General features: G+C 42.9%; 1 protein-coding gene across 1 annotated transcript in view; it reads right to left on the bottom strand.

The window, feature by feature from the left end:
• PRKG1 (protein kinase cGMP-dependent 1) overlaps nucleotides 1–5,223 on the bottom strand; it is a 1,158,696-nt gene extending 1,153,473 nt beyond the window's left edge. The window contains exon 1 of the mRNA XM_030334044.1: nucleotides 4,667–5,223. Coding sequence (XP_030189904.1) covers nucleotides 4,667–4,977 — 311 coding nt within the window. The 5' untranslated portion in view covers nucleotides 4,978–5,223. The remainder of the gene's footprint in view (nucleotides 1–4,666) is intronic.
• Between the last annotated feature and the right edge of the window lie 16,897 nt (nucleotides 5,224–22,120).

Raw genomic sequence — 22,120 nt, 5'->3', positions numbered from 1 at the left:
CAGCCGCTGCTCTGCTCCCTCCAAGTCCCGCCTCTCTGGGACAGTCACAGCTATTGTCAGGACAACGGGGGTCCAGGAGGCATGGAGCCCAGGAGGCTTTCGGGGACTCAGAACCTTACTGGCGGGGACCACTCGGTCCTTGCTGGGCGGAGGGCGCACGCGTGCACGTCGCTGCCAGAACATTCTAAAAACAAGCAGAAACGCCCTCTCGCCTACTTTACAAAACAGAAACTCAAGTTCTCCTTCTGTGGGGCCTAGACTTGCCTTTCTGCAGTTCCCACTAAGGTATTCTGGTACCGCCCCTTGTCGCTGTCACGGCCCCATGTGTCTTGTCCGCCGGATGGTCCTTTCCATTCCCACCGTGCCCCTCTCATCCCCTGACCACTCGCCTAAGTCGGGCGGCCCTTCAATTACCCTCTTTAAACACCTCGCCTCCACGACTTTCCCATACCATGAAATGAAATGACCGCAATTCTCCTTTGCCAACTGTTTCAGGTACTTCCTCTGTGGTTTAACATGCTCTATACTTTCTAGAATACCTACTGGACGCGGGCCTACATCTCTCTCACCCCTAACGCCCAAGGTAAGCTGCACATAGCAGACAGCCCATAAAAGTAGCAAACTGGGGACACCTGGGTGGCTCAGTCGGTTAAGCGTCCGACTTTGGCTCAGGTCATGATCTCACAGTTCATGAGTTCAAGCCCCGTGTGGGGCTCTGTGCTGACAGCTCAGAGCCTGGAGCCTGCTTCAGATTCTTTGTCTCCCTCTCTCTCTCTGCTCCTCCCCCACTCATGCTCTATCTCTCTCTTCTTCAGAAATAAATAAAAACATTAAAAAAAAATACCGAACTGAGCAGGACACATCGGCATTTAATTGCTACCTCTGAATAAATCTACATTTTAATATTATCCCATCTAACATTATACCAAAATTCTAGAATTGTCTCCACTTTCCTACAAAATTTTACATACAGTCTTTCGGAAGATACTATTTCTCTTGAGACGTACTAGTGTGCAGATTGGAAAGATCATATAAGAGCTCATTAAAAATTAATGCCTCCCTGGGGCACCTGGGTGGCTCAGTCGGTTGAACGTCCGACTTCGGCTCAGGTCATGATCTCGCGGTCTGTGAGTTCGAGCCCCGCGTCCGGCTCTGTGCTGACAGCTCGGAGCCCGGAACCTTTTTCGGATTCTGTGTCTCCCTCTCTCTCTGCCCCTCCCCTGCTCATTCTCTGTCTCTCTCTGCCTCTCAAAAATAAACATTTAAAACCTTAAAAAAAAAAAAAAAGCAACGCCTCCCTAAAAATAAGAAAATATGTTTCTTTTCGTCCTCCGTTCTTCCAAACTATTTCACAACCCAAGAGTGAAATGTTATAAAACACATCATCACTCTCTGAAATTCAGCTGCCTCTGGGGTGAAAGGCACCAGCTGAACAAAAATCCAGAGACACTAACAAGTTTTTACAGGAACATAAGTCTGTGCAGCCCGACTGAGAGAACGCAGAAGACTGAGACAGCAGAATGGAAGGGATTTGAAGGTATTTTCAGTAGGTAAAGGGTCGGGCTCCAAATACTAGTCAATGTCCCAGCCGATTAGAGAGTCAGTTTTCAGGAATGGAAGATCATGAAATAAAATTACTTTAAAAGTCCAAAAGAACCATCCTATGTATATAACCAACAGACTATCTTATCTCATAAAATGCGGTGTGGTTTTTTTTTTTCATCTTCAAGGGGTTATTTGCTCGATTTATTTCAAAACGTATAGCCTCAGAGTTTTACGTTCTCGTAGCTGTGGAACATAGTGCCAACTTCTGCAACGGTTCTTTGCTTCACGTTGGTAACACAGAGAGGGCTTAAGGGCTATTTCTACGCTGGTGTGAAAGAGAGAAATGAGAACACCCCCGTGCCCCCAACACACACACACACACACACATACACATACATACACACACACACACACACACACACACACACACACACACACACACAGGTTCAGCAGGAGCTCCCTGGCTCTGACCCAGCCTTCCCTCCAATTCCCAGCTTTCAGGGAAAATTCCAAACCGAAAATGTTAAAATGAATTAAGTTAATAGTTTACATTTCACACTATTTCAACACTGTTTTTTAAGTGATCAAAAATCACTCAAAAAGGAAAAGGGAAGGTTTTTTTAAAAAATTATAATCCTCAGAGCTGGGCAGTTACCTACATCTGATGAAAAGAGAACAGAACGCTCCCATGAACGTGAATCCGAAATCCATTTTAGGCTGAGATGGTTTCCTTTCAACTCGAACTCACAATCCTCTGTGTGTGAGTTGAAGAAAGGTAACGACATTTAAGTTGCACCGGAAGTGAAACGCAAACACTTGTTGCCAGTAAGTCTGCATGATCAAATTATTCACCGGCAGAGAAATGGAAATTCACGCAAGTCTTCGTGAGGTTGCCAAGTTTTCCTGATCCTTTGTGGAGCTGTCTTGCACCCTCATCCAGATGGCAAAGGTATAATCATTTTGCATACAATATAACTTCTCTTTCAAGAAAGGTACACTATGCCACTTCAGCCAATTTTATTCTAGTTTTCTTTATGTAAGTGTGAAAAAAGAACAGATGTTTTTCCAAAATTATTTAAGCTTGGAAGACATTCCATCGTGTTCTTCAATAGAATCCCTCAGAAATCACCAAAAGCATCATGGTGATACCGTAACAGCTGATTTCTTCAAAGCACAAGTTATTAAATAAATATCAGAACGCACAGTGCTGCCCGATAGATACAACGTTTGTTGTAACAGAATGGGGTGACTTATTTGCCACCACACTAATTTCATTTTCCACCAGGGATTTGCAAAAAAAAAAAAAAAAATCTGGCTGTTCTACATGTGAAACACTGAGAGGCTTCTACAACTTGCCACATTCTACAGCTCATTCCCCACTGCCTGGATTCCTCCAGCTCTTCTCTGATGAATGTTTCACTGGAGTTATCAGCTGGCTTGATCATGCTCCATTATAAAACCCATTAAAATGGTCTTTTTTACAAAAGTGGAGTTTTCTTCGTGTTACTCCAAAGTCCTGCAGATACTAAAATGAGAGCCTATGCAATGCTTAAAAATGCAGAGAGCTGTCTTTGAGTTATTTTTTCATTATGCAAAACTTGACCCAGGAGAGATGGCCGTGTACCTCGTTAGCTAAAACAGGCGAGCATGTCAGGACTGCAAATCAATTTACTGGAAGAAGTTGAAGTAGATGTGAATCGCTCAGGTTTCCGAGTCAGATCTAAGTCTACTGATCAGGGCCATTTGGTGAGGTCAGAATCTCAGCAGTGTTTACCCTCATCGTTTCTTCCCCACACTCTCCGAGAACGCAAACTCCCTCTGAAGCTAAACCTGCGGGAGGAACAGCAAAACCTCTATGGGAACCAACAGATGATGGTACAACTCTAAGTTTTCAGAAGTATCATCAGTACATGCCCGATGGCTCCCCTAAACCCGATAAATACAAAGGGAGACAATCCCGCGTTTACCCCTTCTCCTTATATTAATTCCTTGTGTTTGTGAAGCGAAGGGTTCCAAGAAAGCTTGCATTATTATGTAACACGTGTCAAACAGCCAGTGTGATGTAGTTAGAAATACAGTAGCAAAATCTTTCATTTTACCGATTATGGCATTATCTATCCACTAAAAACACCATCCGTTTGGGTATTCTCCCTCGCTGTGTGTTAATCTCACGGTCCTGCCACCATGCCCTCCCTAAGGTGTATAACAAGTTGTGTTCAATTTTCCTACCCAAGTTATGAAGCCCACTGACATCAGAACACAGTTCTCCCAACGCAAGAGCCCTACCAGAGCGGTTGCATCAGAAGCCAGGAGTAAGGCAAACACTGTGTTCACAGTGTCGATAAAGGTAAGTGTAGTTCTCACACTGGACCCTGGACACACGCAGCCCTCCCAGCAGACCGAGGCACCTCACAGGCAACATCATGCAAATTCCTTAAGGAAAACAAGCAACGATCTCCCTCGCGTGTTATAAAAAAATTTTTTTTTTTTTTAAATCAACAGACTAGGCTTCCATTTGCGGGCTGTCAATGCCATCCAGTTCAGGAGATGAAACCCAAACAAACAAAAATCTTCCCTTTTATATGCGCATTTGCTTATTTTTGACACTTTGGCGATGACAGCACATCAGGTTGGAGGGGTGCGGGCGATTGTCGCCAGCAGGTAGAGAAATCCGGGAGAGCCGCCGGAGCAGAGAAAGTAAGGGTGACAACAGACGCATTTCATTTCGAGTCCGATGAGCCTGCATTTAAGATTTTCCGGCCGGGCAGGTTCAGGTTCGCCGGGGTGTTTGGGAGACGGGGCTTTTCATTCGTCTTCTCACGCTCGCTCGCTCGCTCGCTCACACTCACGCACACGCACACACACACACCTGGGGCGCGTTCCAACTGTGCACCCCGGCTGGCATACACGAACGTGCGTGTCTATCTTGCAAAAATAGCCCGACATCTGACAAAGACAGCAAGGCGGCGGGGGCGCAGCGAGCGCGGCTCGGAGGAGCGTGCAGGGCGCGCGCGGAGCGCCCGCCACAACGGCTGCAACGCCTCGGAGCCCGAGCACAGACATGGCACGCGCGGGGCGGGGGCCCACACCCAAGACCGAGACCCGCGGCTCCCCTGCTTACTGTGGGCTCTTGGGGTAGAAGGGCAGGGTCACGTGGCTGAGGTCCTGCAGGTCGAAGGCGGTGGGCTCGGCGGAGATCGCCTGGCGCTTGGTGCGCGGCTCGCCCTGCAGCGTGCCGGCGCTCTGCTTCTGCGCCTGCTGGGTGGCCGGCCGGATCACCGAGCGGTACTTGTCCAGCTCGTTCTGCAGCTTCTGGATCAGTTCGTCCTTCTGGTCCAACTCCAGCTCCAGCTCGTCGATGAGCGCATCCCGCTGCCTCAGCTCCTCGATCTTCTCCTGGAGCGCGTACTGCAAATCCCGCAGGGTGCCCATGCTCCGCCGGGCCGCCGGGCCGCCTTCCTGCCGCTGCCGCGCGCCCGGGGGCTCGCTCCCCGCTCCGGTCAACTTTCCCCAAAGTCGCCGCCGCCTCCCGAGTGCAGACGCTTCCTACTCGAGCCCAGAGCCAGCCAGCCCTGGCTTCTGAGCATGCCCAGTCCGCCGCTCCGCCGCCGACTTTCCGTGCGGATCCCCACTTGTCGGGGCGCCGGGGAGGCTGAGCGCGGGGGCCGCGAGGCGGCGGGTCCGCGCCGGGACTGAGCCGGGAGCCGCGGCGGGCGCAGGGCCGGAGGCGGGGCGCAGCGGGCGGGCGCGCCACTTCGGGGTGGGGGCACGCGGGGGAGGACACCCGCCCCCCGCCCCCGCCACCCGGCGCCCCGGCCTCGGGGCCGCGGGGCTGCGCTCCCGGCCGCGTCCCCGGGCAGGGCGGGCTCGGCCGCCGGAGCGCCCCGGGGTCCGGAGGTTCCTGGCCGCCGGCCTCCCCGCCGGAGGCTCGCGAGCTGCGTGGCCGCGCGGTGGCCTCACTCACGCCACCCTGCCCGCGGGGAGCGCCTCGCACAGGTGGCTGGCGCTGGACCACAAACTTGCCTCCCGGAGGAGAGGAGCGGCGGCGGGAGGGCGCCCCGGCGGCGCGCAGGTGCCTTTGGGGAAGGGGCGAGGGGGGCGGGGCTTCTGGTGCGTGGCGCCCGGCGGGGGCGGCTCTCTCCGGCCCCTGCCGATTGCCTCCCCCCCACGTCCGCCCCCTCCGGACTCACACTCGTGAACTCTCCCCGTCAGGTCTGGGCCCTGGAAGGCCGCTCGGCTCTCCCCGCCCCACCCCAGCCCGAGCTAGTGTCTGCGGAAGACTTTACGGACGGCCTGGCTTCTGCCATTTGCTATTTCGGGGTGGGGGGCCGGGGAAGGGGGCGGCGGGAAGCATCATCGCCGAGCTCCAAAAAGTCCATCGGGAAATGGAACTAAGATCTTCAAAAAGATTCCATCTCTGGCGACCAAGCTGTTAGAACTGTATCCTTACACTTGAATGGCAAGACGCAAACTGTGGGGAGGGATCATGACAAGAGGGGGGGCCCAGATGGGCTGCAGAACCGAAAGCCACACCGCCCCCCCTCTCCCCGTCCACTCAGCTCTGCCCACTCAGTAGTTCCTGAAATGACAATTAAGTGAGCTCTCTCTGTGGGAGGGGAACGCGCCCATCACCTGAACACATGTTTAGAATCTACCAATATTTACTCACCGCTTACCTAAATTCCTAATATTTATCTAAATCTTCATCGACTCACCCAACTTCAGAGCATCTTTTATAGCAGTCCTGATTGCTATTCTTGGGCGCTCGGTGTCACAAACCAATGCTCTATTGGGCCATTCCCTCGCAGTCAAACAAAGCTGATAGAAAATACATTAAAATCGAATTGCAATCCAGAACTACTCACTGCAATCTAAACGTAGCCAAGAGTGAATATATCGGTCTCAAAAAAATTTTTCGCTCTTACTTTTGAATACACAACTTTTTCTAAGCAAAGAGGAAAAAAAAAAAAAAACACTAGCCAATGGCACATGAACAAACTTTTTGATTCAACGTGTATTTGTTTGTCATCAGAGGTATACATGACAAAGGATATATATCCTAAACATGCTTCACTAAGATCATGATCTAATGCTCTTAGCATTAGGTGATAGAAGACACTTAAATGTTCTGCTTTCCAACAGGGAAATGCATTTACTTCGGAATGTGACACACAAGGTGGATAATTCCCGAAACATTTTCATTCCTAGTGAACAGAACATAAGTAATTTACAAATACTGACAGCAGTGAAATAGTTCTAATTGTTGTTTTAATTAAAACTAAATCGAGTAGAGGTACTGTGACTTTGTATAGGACTCTATTCTAAAAGAGAGCGTATGTGACAATTTCCTTGTCCCAGGCAAAAGGCCAAATTCTTATTTTTATTTAACCTATGCAAATTCTTTAATCCCATGAGAAAATGTTTAGCACTAACTGCCTTTTTCCTATAGATCTACATTGGGGCCCTGAGGCCAAGCGATTATATCTAAAAATATATCCGAGGCAATGGTACAGGGGGGATCATTAGACAACCACTAAGCAGGGTTATGTTTTAAGGTTCATTTGAGGCTTAAATGGTGTAACCTAAATGTCTTTGGGCAGCACAAAGTAGAGAAGATTCTTCTTCATTTTTAAGAAAGCCTGTCAACATCCACAAAGGAAATTTAAAAAAATAGCCCTTCAACCAAAAAAAAAAAAAAAAAAAACCCCAAAAAAACAGGTATTTTGGATACAAGTGAAATTTTTTCCACTAAGTCATGTAAATAATTTTCACTGTTTAAGCTTTCATATCTACATGCAAGTACAGGATATATCCATCCTACATTTCATTGTTGTGATACAAAATGTACATCCCGTGAGGAATCCCATCCTGAGAATCAGGAGCCCGCTATAATCCATGCAAAGAAAGTAAACAGCCAAAACACATGATTATTACAGTCGACCTACACTTTGAAAAAGTATTCAAGGTATAAGAATATATTTGGTTATATTAGCCTATATTACCAAAATAATTGAATTTCCCCCTGACTTTATAATTGTACATGCAACATCCAGAATTCTTGACTTTTCCATTCTTGAAGTCAAAATAAATATTTTAAGTATGTTTTTCAATGATGCTTTTGACTGGTTGTTTAGCTCTGAAGGGATCTGGCTCTGCATCTCAATCTTTTGAGTGATCTCAGTCTCTCTCTCTCTCTCTCTCTCTCTCTCTCTCTCTCTCCCCCCCCCTCTTTAAACATATTTGCTACTGTATTGGTAAATGCTGGATATAAATTCTATGAGAAAAATCAAGGTCCTGTACTTACATTTCAACAGACAAATTGACGACCTGTCTCATGGTAAACTAAACCATAGAATCAGAGATCAGGCACAAGTCTACCTTCTGCTTCCCAGGCAGTGACTACACAAGTCTGAGACGGAGTGGAGTGGAGTGGAGTGGAGTGGAGTGGAGTGGAGTGGAGTGGAGTGGAGTGGAGTGGAGTGGAGTGGAGTCGGGTCTCCTGAGCTCTCCCACTGCCTGTCTCATGGGAGGAAGCCTCCATGGTAGATGCTAAAACAGAGACCCGTGAAATTTTGAAGGAAGTGAGTTCATACCCTCAAATTCCGTAGTCAACTCACAAGCCACAACCATAGTCAACTCACAACTGGATTGTAGCTAGTCTCTCTCTGTCACAGCCCTCAGAAAAGCGAGCTACCAGTAACCAGCCCAACCTGTGGCATATCGATGCTCCTCAATTTTGCACCCACCCCGCATGATCGAGAATAAATTTTATCAGGCCTTCCTTAATGGAATCTCAGAACCATTTAATGAGGCATTCAGTGACACAGCTTCATCATAATATTGGCTATGAAAAGAATTTATCACCCTTCACTAAAGCCATAATTAGCCTCAAAAGGACTGGGATAACTTTGTCATCTGGGTGTCCATTCCACTGATGCTACATTTCCCAGAAGAGTCCTAAGTATGACATTTTCTTCTGCCATTTCACGTATGCATCTTGAGTAGGGAAAACTCACAAAAACAACAAAACACACCTGAGCTTTTTAAGTGATGGAAACCACCCCTTACGGAAAACCGCTACAAGGAACAAGTACCCCTAAGAATCTAGATCTGAGAGTTGCCATTACTGGTAGATATACTGACGTGCTCTAAATTGCGAATCTTAATCAAGGTCACAATTACAATAACTAACTTCCTTGAACTCTTAATGCACGACAGGCACTGTTTATGTAACCCCACCAGGTGGCCTTTGTTATTACTTCCACTTATATTTGGGGGAAAAAAATGGCAGCACGGAATCATCTGCCTAATGAACAGCAAAGCCTAGATTCGAATCCACACCATGTGATACGGAGCTCATTCCCTGACTCCCTGACCTTCACTGTCTTCTGCAGGGCTTCCAGATGTTGCCAATGTCCTGATTCTCGATCCACAGAGATGAGAGTATGTTTACTATTAACTAGCCTGACTTTGGGGTTGGGTAGGTGGAAAGAGGAAAATGTGGGGAAATGCTGAAAGAGCAGGAGAAAGAATTCTTGAAAGTTCTTTTTCCCAAAATTGTCTTCACGCCAGCACCATTTCATCCTGGCTTAAGGTGGCCAACTTGCACCCACTGGGCTAGGATTGTCCTTGTTTTAATACTGAAACTGCTTGTGACTGTCCCGGTTTTAGAGCTGAAGTCCTGGGCACCCCCCGGTCCTGGGCAAACCAGGACAGTTGGTCACTCTATTAAATTCGGGATTGCTGAGCCTCCCGATTTTATAAATATTTTCAAATTTTGCCTTCAAATTTACAGATAGAAAAGTAAACCCCAGGACGATCTGTAATGATAATACCTATTATTTTAGGCACATTGTAAACCCACTCACCCATTTGTTTGTATGAATATATTTTAAGAACACAATCATCCTATTTCAATGCATAATAATATACCACAGGAACTGCCTTTGGACTACACAAGAGAGAAGTCAGACGATAGAATTTTCATTGCAGTTTGATGAATTAGACAAAGATTCGAGGCTGTCTTTTCGGCTTACTGTTTTTATAAAAATCTGGACTTCAGACATTCTGGCTTTCTATGGATAAATCACAATAATTAAAATACCTGCTATTTGATTAACTCCTACAGAATTAGGTTATTCTTATGATTATATTTGGTGGATAGACTCAGCCATCAGGAATCCATATTCAAACGGAGATAAGTAAACATTCTAATGGTCTGGCTTTTTGAAGTTTTACTTCCGTGCATGATATATCCCACATGGAAAAGAAAAAAACACAGAAACCATTAATGATGAAAAACTTACTGCAGAGATTTGGAAAGTAATAGTGCATTGTACCATAATTGCTAATGTGCTTAGAGTTTAATACCGAATTAGTGTCATGCCTAATATCAGTTGAAATGAATTCTTATACTCCACGGCTTAAAATGATGGTGTGTTATTATGGAGCCTGAAGCAGTATTCATGAGAACACATGCCCTGTCTGCGAAAAGAACGCTTCTCTGTACTCTTCAAGAAGCTGCCCGTTTCCAAATAACATTTCCAAATCATGGAAGACACAAAATGTGTTTAAGAAGGAAGGAATTTGGCTTTCCAGATTTTTTCCATGAATGGAGAATTTTTAAATGGAACGTGGACTTTAAAATGCTTTGTTCACAAACTATTATTCTGCTACATTTTAAGCCCAGTGAATGTACGTAACAGTGGGTATGCAACATGATAATTTCTCTCCTGCCTGCCTAATAGATTTCGTTTCTCAGTCCTATTTCAATGATTCTTCTGGCCTATAAATGCACATCATTTTGTGGGGCGCCTGGGTGGCTCAGTTGGTTAAGCGTCCGACCTTGGCTCAGGTCATGATCTCGTGGCTCGTGAGTTTGAGCCCCGCGTCGGGCTCTGTGCTGACAGCTCAGAGCCTGGAGCCTGCTTCCGATTCTGTGTCTCCTTCTCTCTCTGCCCCTCCCCTGCTCGCGCTCTGGCTCTTTCTGTGTCTCAAAAATAAATAAATGTTAAAAAAACATTTTTAATGCACATCATTTCATAAGTTAATGCATCAGTACTTTCCACAGAATAGTAACAAATATTTGGGAAACTACGTCTGCATTTGAGAGCATATTCGATACCATGTGGCTTATAGAAGAACAGCTCCGAAGTCCGTGAATTTTGCCTGTTACTTATTTTAAATCTCATTTAACAGCTACTATCACTGGGCCGTTTTCAACCTACATGTTTTGTAATCAAAGTTGAAAGCAAACGACGAGCACTACATTCTGCTCGTGAATTTACTACAATCGGTAAACTGAGAAAGCAGTGAAGATAGAAGAAAGACAAGAAGATAGAAGTTTGAGTGAATTGGTTTTTATCGGGGCGTCGAATGAAGGGATTAGCCTATAGGAACAAAGGCATCTGCATCGTGAGAATCAGAGATCCGAAGGAGAGAGAAGTTGTAGGTGGAAAAAAAAAGACTCACTAGGAAGTCTTCTGATCATCTCATCTTTATCCTCTTGAACTTAATGACCAAGTAAATATCACCTAACTTCAAATGCAGGAAACTCTTGATGTTTTGACTTTTATGCCATCACCATGAGATGGAAATCCAGAAATCCATCCTTAATGATAGGCTAATGCAGTGGTAGTCTGGTAAAACAAGTGGATGTCATTCGAGGGTCGAGACATGGCACTTGAGGTTTGAGAAGGCATACCCTTGGACCAAGGATAGAGAGAGAGGCAAGCTGGGGCCCGGGAGACACATATTGTCACTAGGCATTTGTAACCGACTAGAAGATTATGAGTCGCCTTGCCCCATGTACGTATTTTAAAGATTCAATGATTTCTCCCTGGTCCAGACTGTATTTTTTACAAATCATTTTTCAAAGCACAGGCATAACATGATCTGGTAGATAAGAATGCCCCATGGAAATAAATGTCGAATAGAGACTTGTACTGATTTTTGGTTATCAGGCAGAATATTCAGGATCTGTCTCGAGTCACCGCATTACGTAAGAATGTTTTTACGCAAATCTCAAAGTTAATTTGGGGAGCTATTATGGAAAATCCGTCCAAGTTTTCCATAACATGCAGCACAGCCAAAATTCTACCCATCTATCTTTCTTGGAAAAGCATCGACGTCGAATACCAATTTCAAGTGGAAAAAATGACAGGGAAGTCTTCAAAATACTTATTTGCAGACTGCTAAAAGCAACTGCTGCTCTTAGGAGCACAGATATCTTAGTGAAAATTGCTTCTTTTCCACGGGTCAGACCCTCTATCCGCACACAGCAAGTACCCCTCTCTCTCTCTAGTCACAAAGCTGAAGCTTACCTAACCCAAGAGCATTTCCACGTGCACTCTGTTTACTTAATTTTTGCCTCCATCACCAGCACTCCCAAAACACAGAGAACTCAAAGACCATATGGCTTACCACCCTTCCCCACCTGCAGCCACAAAAAAAAAAAAAAAAAGCCAAAGCGGCCTTATTTTTTTTTTTTTACCGATAATGAATATCACAGAATTGTAGCTGAAATGTCCCACTGAGATTATGTAATTCAACATCCTAATTTTAAATTTAAGGAAATGCAAAGGCCGAGGGAGTCAAACGACCCACTCAAGGCGGAAGCAAGTTTGGAACCCAAGCATTCCCCTTGCCGGCATCGTGTTCTTCCAGTGATATTTTTCTTTCACCCGCGTTTTATTATCAGTGCACACAGAAGCCTGATTCGGTGCACCTGAAAATCCTACCTCCTCTCTGTTCCTAGGTAATAGCTATTAAAGCCAATTCAGAACATTTAATTTGCTGCAGAGAACAAAGTATATTAAAGGGTCTTTAGGACGTCCAATTAGTTCTATCATGCGTCTCCTTACACTCCAACTGTAAGGAATTGCTGTTACATGGATGGGGATCTATGGGATATGACGATGCGTGCACATGCGTGTGTGTGTGTGTGTGTGTGTGTGTGTGTGTGCTTGCACAGCCTCAAAGTCTCGCATGCGACATAGGTGTGACATATCAACCGCACCCTCCTAACCAATCCTCATTTATGTCAAAGGAAAGATGGACGCACCCCAAATCTTTTGCATTCCACCTTATTTGACAGAGATCTACGTGCGGAAACACGGTAAAGCACCTAGATTAACTTTTTTCATTTCTCGGACGAGAGCAGTTCAGCCTTCCTCCCACTGCAAGGTTTTAAAATCCCTTGTGATACGAAAGACGTCATCACCAGGAAAGAGAACAATTGTCTCCAATTCGTACAAATGAAAAGGTAACACCGTAAACCTTACCTAAAACTCTCAAAATTCAGGTGGTGATACTGGATTGGTTCCCTGAAATCACGTAATCGGTCTTAGACCATTTGAGACATTTTTAAGGTAATAATAACTTCAGAATGTGCCAAGAGATGATTTTGTTCATTTAATATTTCCCAGTGGAGTACTTGAAGAATGTTCACAAAAGACAGTAAAGACATACTTCAAAACTCATTGAAACATACAGCATTTAAAATCTTATTACATTGGTATTTTCCTAAAAAGAATTTTGTATTTTAATATTCTCAGGACACGTTCTTTTAATCACCAATCTCTCTACAAAGCGAATTTTTAACACAGTACATGACTTTCATATTCTGCAACCAGGGAATATCCGATTGTGAGAAATCAGAAGCATTAATGAAGAAAACACAAATAACCAAGAAGAAGCATATGGTAACAGCTGCTACAACAGCTAAACTCAATGGTCAGCCAACAGCCTTTCTAGCAATCCCGTAATCCGAGAGCTCTCATCAAACGAGTATATACTAACACGCAGTGTTTCCTCCAAGGGTGAACTAAAGAACACTAGTTCCTTGGAAAGGGGGAGGGGGGAGTGTTCAGGGTCAAAAATGCTTGGGAGACACTGAGCAAAGTTCATTGAAACAGAATTCTTTCTGCATAGCTATTCCAAAGAACTTCTAAATTTCCAATATGTATTATGAATCTCCAAAATAAGTGCAGAGTGAATGTATACAGTTGCTTTAAACAACTAGGCTTTCTTTCATCTAATGTTTTAAGTGTTGAACCTAAGTATTTACGATAGTGAATGTTTAAAGGTAAATTAGGCAACTTATTAAAAATACTTTTAATAAACAGCTCCCCCGTTTGTGAAATCCCTTATGGGTATTTACATACACGGCGATAATTCCTGATCCACCAACAAGACTACAGACCACAATACCTTCCCTTTAAAGTCACGATTCACCCAGTCTATGACCACAGTCAATGACAGGACAGAAGACCTGAACACATGCCCAGTCTGGTGCTTACAGGAAGGACTAACTAACATTGTTGCCATTTGACCCACAGTCACGTTTCCTGTCTTTCAAAGGAGGCAGGTCATTGGATTTTGCTCCCGCTGGGAAAATGGTCAAGGAAAAATTACAATGGGGCTGAAATCAGGAGAGCAATTGATTAATAATTAATTACCTAAGTGTTATACTGACCTTTGAGTTCTTACAAATCTCCAGGCACCAAGCAATTTCATTGTAACATCTCAGAGCTTTTCCACTGGTGATTCTCTTTCTGCCTTTGAGATCCTTCACCTAACCCATTTCACAACCCTAAAATCTCCACCCCATCACTTCCCAATCACCATTTCTATCTTTTGAGTCATGAACTCATTGAACTCATTCTTCACTTCTCTCCCCCAATATCACTTCCTCTGATAATCCTTCCAGATCGTCCCCATGATATTTTCCCTTATAACAGAACTTACGATGTATAATTATATATTAGTTTCAAGGATATTTGAAAATATTTGCTACAGAGCTATCTTATCATTAGACGGTAAACTCCAAGAAAACTAGGAATTCTATTTCATCCACAAAAACCTAAAACAAGCCCTCCCTGAATATTTGTTAATTGCATAGACTAAATGAATGAATTCAAGAAATATTTAGTATCACACACCACCACCGATAAACAGAAAATTCGTCCCTTTCTGCCTTTTCCCCACCAAAAGATTAAACCATCAAACCAAAATGAATATCCACGGATGCGATACAGATGGAGATGGACTTCAGAGTCGGCAGCCCTCGCTTGGGGTGTCATTTGGGAGCGCACGTGTCATAAGGCTCGGGAACCTCAGTACAACCGCCCCTGTGAGCAGCTGTCCTGAATCGCAGGTCTCTGGCAGGAAGTCTGCAAGTCACATGTTTGTCTGCTTTTGAAAGAGCACCCAGTTCCTACGTTCTTCCAGGAAATATTTGTGGTATCTGTTGCCCTTGACAGGTGCTTCAAAAGTGAAAACAATCCCCTTACACAAAACCTTTGAAACTAAAATATTGTGACCAAAATTAGCCTGGAACATGTGTGTGTAAATGTGTGTGTGTGTGTGTGTGTGTGTGTGTGTATACAGTTAACCCTTGAATAAACAATACAGGTTTGAAATGGGTGGGTCCACTTACACATGGAATTTTTTTTGATAGAGTATAGAATTATGAATGTATTTTCTCTCCCTTACAATTCCCTTAATAACATTTTCTTTTCTCTGGCTCACTTTATTGTAAGAATACAGTATACAATACACATAACAAGCAAAATATATGTTGATCATTGTTTATCGTTGTTTATGTCATTGGCAAGGCCTCCAGTCAACAGCAGACTATTAGTAGTTAAGTTTTGGGGAGTCAAAAATTACACGTGCATTTTCAACCGCACCTGGGTCAGCGCGCCTAACCCCCACGTTGTTCCAGGGTCAACTGTGTATGTGTGTGTGTGTGTGTGTGTGTGTGTGTATTCAACTGTATATATATATATATATATATATATATATATATATATATGTATATATGTACGTGTATGTGTGTGTGTGTGTGTGTATATATATATGTATATTAAATGAAAACCAACATCAACATGGTAAACACAGCTTAGAAGTGAATACAGGTAATGAATTTGTCTGTCACATGACAGCAAAAAGTGACACGAAAACTAGGACATGGTGATTTTTCTGACAACTGATGTTTTAGCTCTCCATAATTCTGCGTGTCCCTTCTATATGCAATAAGTCAAACATATCAGAGGCTTAGTTGAAAACTGTGGGGTTTTTTATGCAGAAGAAAGAACACAGGCATCACTCCTTGAACATGTTCAAAGTCCCTGCTTAAGTCCCATGATAACTGCTTGCTACCTGTCACCTTGAATATTTCTGGGAAAAAATATTTGATATCCAGCCACATTCTCACATTACACTTACAAACCTGAAGAGAGCAGACTGGTGGCTTTCACAGGTGGAGGGTGGGGACGGTGGAAGAAAGGAGCGTTTGGGGGGGTTTTGTTGTTGCTGCTGCTGTTAGTCAAAATAAATTGAAAAAAAAAATTGCACCCAGACAATCTACTGTCTCAATGTACTTTTAAATCACCAGAATCCCAGAGTCTTTCTTACTTTTAGGTTTATAATACATTGCCTTCAAGGTTCAATGCTCTTTGATATAACACTGGCAGCATCTATAACCCCATCCATTTTGCAATTTCTTTCTTTTGTTTCTTCCCTAGCTCTAGCTACTCCTTCAAAAAAGCTGACTGCTGCATTTGGAGTTGACCTGTTTTTAAGAGTCCCCCTTAATGCTTCTTTTCAAGAACTATTAATGCCACCTGATATTATTTTGAAAACAGATGCTTCGAATTAAGGTGCTTGTAAGTTTCGCCAGGGCTGATAACCCAACCCTGCTCACGTCATCTATAATAGCTTTGGAAGTTCAGCTTGAAACAAAGTTCAGGGGCGCCTGGGTGGCGCAGTCGGTTGAGCGTCTGACTTCGGCCAGGTCACGATCTCGCGGTCCGGGAGTTCGAGCCCCGCGTCAGGCTCTGGGCTGATGGCTCGGAGCCTGGAGCCTGTTTCCGATTCTGTGTCTCCCTCTCTCTCAGCCCCTCCCCCGTTCATGCTCTGTCTCTCTCTGTCCCAAAAAAAATAAATAAATAAACGTTGAAAAAAAAAAAAGAAACAAAGTTCAAAAACCAAATTAATCTCCAAAAATACTTCTAATCCAATAATGTAATTCGTAAAGTAGGTATACTTCTCTCCTTCTCCTCTCTTTTGTACTTTCTTTTGCTCTTCCTATAGAATATCAGAATATCAAAATGAATTGGCCCTTCAAATGAAATCAGAACTTTACCAACACAGTCCACTGCACCCTGATGTGCTAACCTTTGGGTGTTAGCACGAATCTCAATGTTAAACAGCTGTTCCACAAAACCAAAAGATAGAAGTAGATACTTTGTTAATGTGCGTGCACGTGCGCACGTGCACACACACACACACACACACACACACACACGGAATACTTCTCAGGTAGATGTTTCCTATAATTTCACAAAGTCTGCAAAAAGGCTTCCTAAGTTCTCCAAGCTTACTGTACTTGAACATAGGTTTTGAAATAAAGGTAACTTCCGACAAGATTACAAAAACCTAAGCTCAACGTTCACCTATGAAAAAAATAATAGGAGACCTCCCCTTGCATGGACAGAGTCAGATTTGGAGATAAAGAATCAAAGCTTTGTACACACACAAACCACAAGTCTTTACAGGTGAAGCCTTACGATACAACTATATAATGCTGCTTGAGTCTAAATGGAGACCTAAGAATCTGATTTGCAACCTCCTGAAATTTCTGAATCTCCAATAAAACCTAAGTGTCAATAACTATGTGAGTGTAAGAACTCTCTTGTCATTGCCTTATTTATCTCTGCTGGTTCCTATTCTTAGTTTTTCTCCCAAGACACAGGAGTCTCACACTGAAGTTATCAATATACATAATCTTTTTGGATGCAGGATTTCCTAAGGGGGAAACATATGTATGATTACAAAGAATTAAGCTCTATAAAAGAAAAATACCACATCGAGATATGTATACCTTTCTACAGAGTAAATATTTTATTCAGTTAAAATAATATTTGGTAAAAAATGGGTTCTAATTGAGATTTTGTCACTTTTTATAAGTATGAGGCAAGCAAATGGTTATGAAATGCATACTTCTCCTTTGCATGGTTTATTTTAATTACATTTCCATAAATAGTACACAGCTTCGGCAAACAGTACATTCTTCACATTTTCCCCTTGGCTATTAAATACTAATTTCTGAGGGCTAAAATACAGAACTAAAGGTACAATTGCACCCTCTACTGTTCAAATTTTCCATTCCACATCAAGCAAAAACATCTTGACTATGCTTGTTTACCACATGCGTTGCAAAAGTAGCAGGTAAATCATATTGGCTTCCATTCGATGTTAATTGGCAGATCTACAAATGATTAAGCTATTTGTTAGAACTTCTCTGGTCCTACAAAAGGAAAGTGGACATTTATACAGTTAAATGGGACCACGCTACCTTAGAAAATAGTGATTCTTATCAAAGTATTTGAAATGTGAAGCGTCCATTAACTTACTGACCACAAATGCCGATGCTGATCACCTGTGACATCAGTCGTCACAAGGACAAATGTCAAGTCACTGAAGCCAACAACTGGCATCCACTTCCAACAGCATATAAAGTTTTCCAATTTTTTTCAAGTTAGAAATTAAAATAAACATCAGTGTTGCTCTAAAACTGTACACTGAAGTTCTAAATGTTTGTTTTTGAGAGAGAGAGAGAGAGAGAGAGAGAGAGAATATACAAGTGGGGCAGGAGCAGAGAGAGAGGGACAGAGGACCCCAAGTGGACTCTGAGCCATCAGCACAGAGCCCGATGCAGGGCTTGAACTCATGAACCGTGAGGTCGTGACCTGAGCCCAAGTCAGACACTCAACCGACTGAGCCATCCAAATGCCCTGAAGTTCTAAAAAACTAGTTTTGAGATCTTATTGTTTTCAAAACTTTCGATACCGTGGATGCAAATAGCTTCTTTGTTCCTTTCTTTTCAACCCATTTTCCTCCTTTTAATTAGACAGTACTTGTTTGGTATTTACTCAAGAGTTTTTCTTATCAACTTCTTCTATTGATAAAGGGTTAGCTTGTTTCTGGCAAATGGTCCCGCCAAGAATGACTAGAAAATCTCGCCCCCTGCTCCAAAAAATGTTTCGGGCTTCTGAGCAACAGCATTTGAAGGGCTAACATCTCAGAGACGAGCATAGTCCAGAGCAGTAAACCCAACATTCAGTGTTCTTTTTGGTGCACTATACAAGTTACAAAACACTCCTAAAGAAGATAAATAATGGAGTATACATTAGAAGCTGAGAGGCTAAGAAGCTAGGCAAAGCTTCTAAATGCCTCATGGGGCCAGAGGGACAGAACTGAAGTTCAGGCCAAACCAGCTCAAAACCATGAAGGCCAAATCTGGTAACAATCCAGCACTCTGCAGACTGAAACCCTGCTTTGAACCTGCTGGATCCATGATGGGGTTAAGAGCCTGCCCTTCAAGAGCAAAAGCAAGTCCTCGGCAGAGGGCGAGCACTAGACCAGAGTCTCAGATCATCTCCCATTTTCACACACAACACCCAGGATTCAATCAGAAACAGGTACACCAGGAGACAAAGAAACATAAATCTAAGAAAAAATAAATGCATACAACAAACGCAGACCAATGGGAATCCTGATAATGAAATTACCTGATAGGGACTTTTAAAAAAATCTTTATTTTATTTTATTTTAGAGACAGAGAACACACATAAGCAGGGGAGAGGGGTTGGCAGGGAGAGACAGAGAGAGAGAGAGAGAGAGAGAGAGAGAGAGAGAATCTCAAGCAGGCTCCACACTCAGCACAGAGCCCGACAAGGGGCTCGATCCCACCACCATCAGATCATGACCTGAGCCAAAATCAAGAGTCCACTGCTCAACCAACCGAGCCACCCAGGTGGCCCACCTGATACAGACTTTTAAATATTTGTGACAAATATGTTTTAGGAATGTGGTGAAAATGTTGGTAACTTCAAGAGAAAACTGGCAACTATAAAAGAAACTGAAACTTAGAACTGAAAATATTCAGTAGCTGAATTTTAATAATTCTGTAGTTGTATTTAATGGCAGGAGACAAAATTAGTAAACTAAAAGATAAATCCAAAGAAAATAGAATAAGAAATGAAAAAGAATAGGATATAAAAATACTTACGCAAAGGGTCACATGCACCCCAATGTTTATGGCAGCACTATCAACTAGAGCCGAATTATGGAAAGAGCCCAAATGTCCATCAGCAGATGAATGGATAAAGAAGATGTGGTATGTATGTACACACACACACACACACACACACACATATACAATGGAATATTACTCAGCCATCAGAAAGAATGACATCTTGCCATTTGCAATGACATGGATGGAACTAGAGTGTGTTATGCTAAGCAAATATAAGTCAGTTAGAGAAAGACAAATATACGATTTCACCATATGGAATTGAAGGAACACAACAGATGAACATAGGGGAAGGGAAGGAAAAATAAAATCAGATCAAAACAGAGAGGGAGGCAAACTGTAAGAGACTCTTAAACACAGAGAACAAACCGAGGGCTGCTGGAGAGAAGTGGGTGGGGGCTGGGCTAAATGGGTGATAGTCATTAAGGAGGATGCTTGTTGGGATGAGCACTGGGTGTTATGTGTAACTGATGAGTCACAAAATTCGATTCTTGAAACCAAAACTACACTATATGTTAACTTACTTGAATTTTTTTAAATTTTTTTTAATGTTCATTTATTTTTGAGACAGAGAGAGACAGAGCATGAATGGGGGAGGGTCAGAGAGAGAGGCAGACACAGAATCTGAAACAGGCTCCAGGCTCCAAGCAGTCAGCACAGACCCTGACGCAGGGCTCAAACTCACGGACCTCAAGATCGTGACCTGAGCCAAAGTCGGATGCTTAACCGACTCAGCCACCCAGGCACCCCAACTTACTTGAATTTAAATAAAATCCTGGAACACACAAAAAGAGAGAAAAATAATTTTAAAAAACAGAAAAAAAAAGGATACAGGATGTGGGATCATAAAGGAAAGGTCTAAGCTATATGTAATTGGAGTCCCAAAAGCCCAAAAGAGAAGGAAAGAGAGAATAGGGCAAAAACAGTATTTGAAGAGATAATGGCTACGAATTTTTCAAAACTGATGAAAGCTGTATCAAGCTACAATTTCAAGAGGCACCGTAAGCCACAAACACAATAAATAAAAACCACAAGTAGACAGAAACACAAGCACACACAAACCCAGGGATATCATTGTAAAACTTCTCACAATCAAAAATAAAGAGAAAACTCCAAATAGCAGATGGAGAAAGATACTTATCACCTTCAGAGGGGCAACAATATGATTACAGCCAACACTTTTTTTAATTTATTGATTTATTTTGAGAGAGAGAGAGAGAGGGGCAGAGAGAGAGGAGAGAAGGAATCCCAATCAGGCTGTCAGTGCAGAGCCTGATGCAGGGCTCAATCTCACAAACCATGAGCTCATGACCTGAGCCGAAATGAAGAGTCAGACGCTTAACTAACGGAGCCACCCAGACACCTCTACAGTTGACTTTCCAATGGAAACAGTGAAAGCCATAAAACTTTAGAATGATAGCCTCAAAAGACTGGAAGATTAAAACTGCCAACATAGAATTCTATACTTGACAAAAATACCCTTTGCAAATAAAGGCAAATGAATACATTTTCAGGGAAACAAAAGCTAGAGTATTTGTCGTCCATAGATCCATTCTAAAAAAATTTTTTTAATGTTTATTTATTTTTGAGACAGAGAGAGACAGAGCATGAACGGGGGAGGGGCAGGGAGACAGGTTCCAGGCTCCGAGCTGTCAGCACGGAGCCTGATTCGGGACTCGAAATCATGAACTGCGAGATCATGACCTGAGCTGAAGTCAGATGCTCAACCGACTAAGCCACTCAGGCGCCCCGATCCACAGATCCATTCTAAAGAAGACACTAAAATATGGTCTCTGGAAAGAAAGAAAATGAAACTAGAGGATTGCAGACAGATTTAAGGGAAAAACTATCACAGGAAAGAAAAATATGAAGTTAGGTCTATATTAATGATTGCTGCATAAAACAATAAAAACATCTAATAACAATAAAATGAAAGATAGAAGGGGACCGAGAGGGGTAAGAGTGTGGTCAGGTCATTGCAGTGAGAAGAACTCAGAGTATTTATTTATCTTTAATCTTGACAGTTCAAGGATACACTGCATGTTGTACTTTCTTGAGTAAGCCACAATAGGAATAAAACATACATAAATGAAAAGTTGATGGAGAAAAAAAATGGAATATCAAAGAGAAAAGGAGACACAAATAGAACACAAACAGTAAGGTGATCAATTGAAACCAAAATGTCCCAGTAATTAAACTAATAAAGAGATTAAATACTCCAATTACTAGACACAGATTGACTGAATACAAAAGAAATAAAAGTAGATACATCTCACAAGGATCAATTTTGTAGAAGGGCACAAAAAAAGTTTAAAGGAAAAAATGGAACCCAAACCAAAAGAAAGCTGACATCACTGTACTGATACCAAGGGATATTTTAAGAAAATAAACATCACTAGAGAGGAAGAGGCACATTTCACAATAATGAAAGGATTAATTTATCAGGAAGGGATTATAAATATATATATATATATA

Source organism: Lynx canadensis, chromosome D2 (assembly GCF_007474595.2).
Source record: "Lynx canadensis isolate LIC74 chromosome D2, mLynCan4.pri.v2, whole genome shotgun sequence".
Classification (NCBI taxonomy): Eukaryota; Metazoa; Chordata; class Mammalia; order Carnivora; family Felidae; genus Lynx; species Lynx canadensis.
Note: the sequence above shows the minus strand (reverse complement) of the source record. Positions and strands in the feature narration are given on the sequence as shown.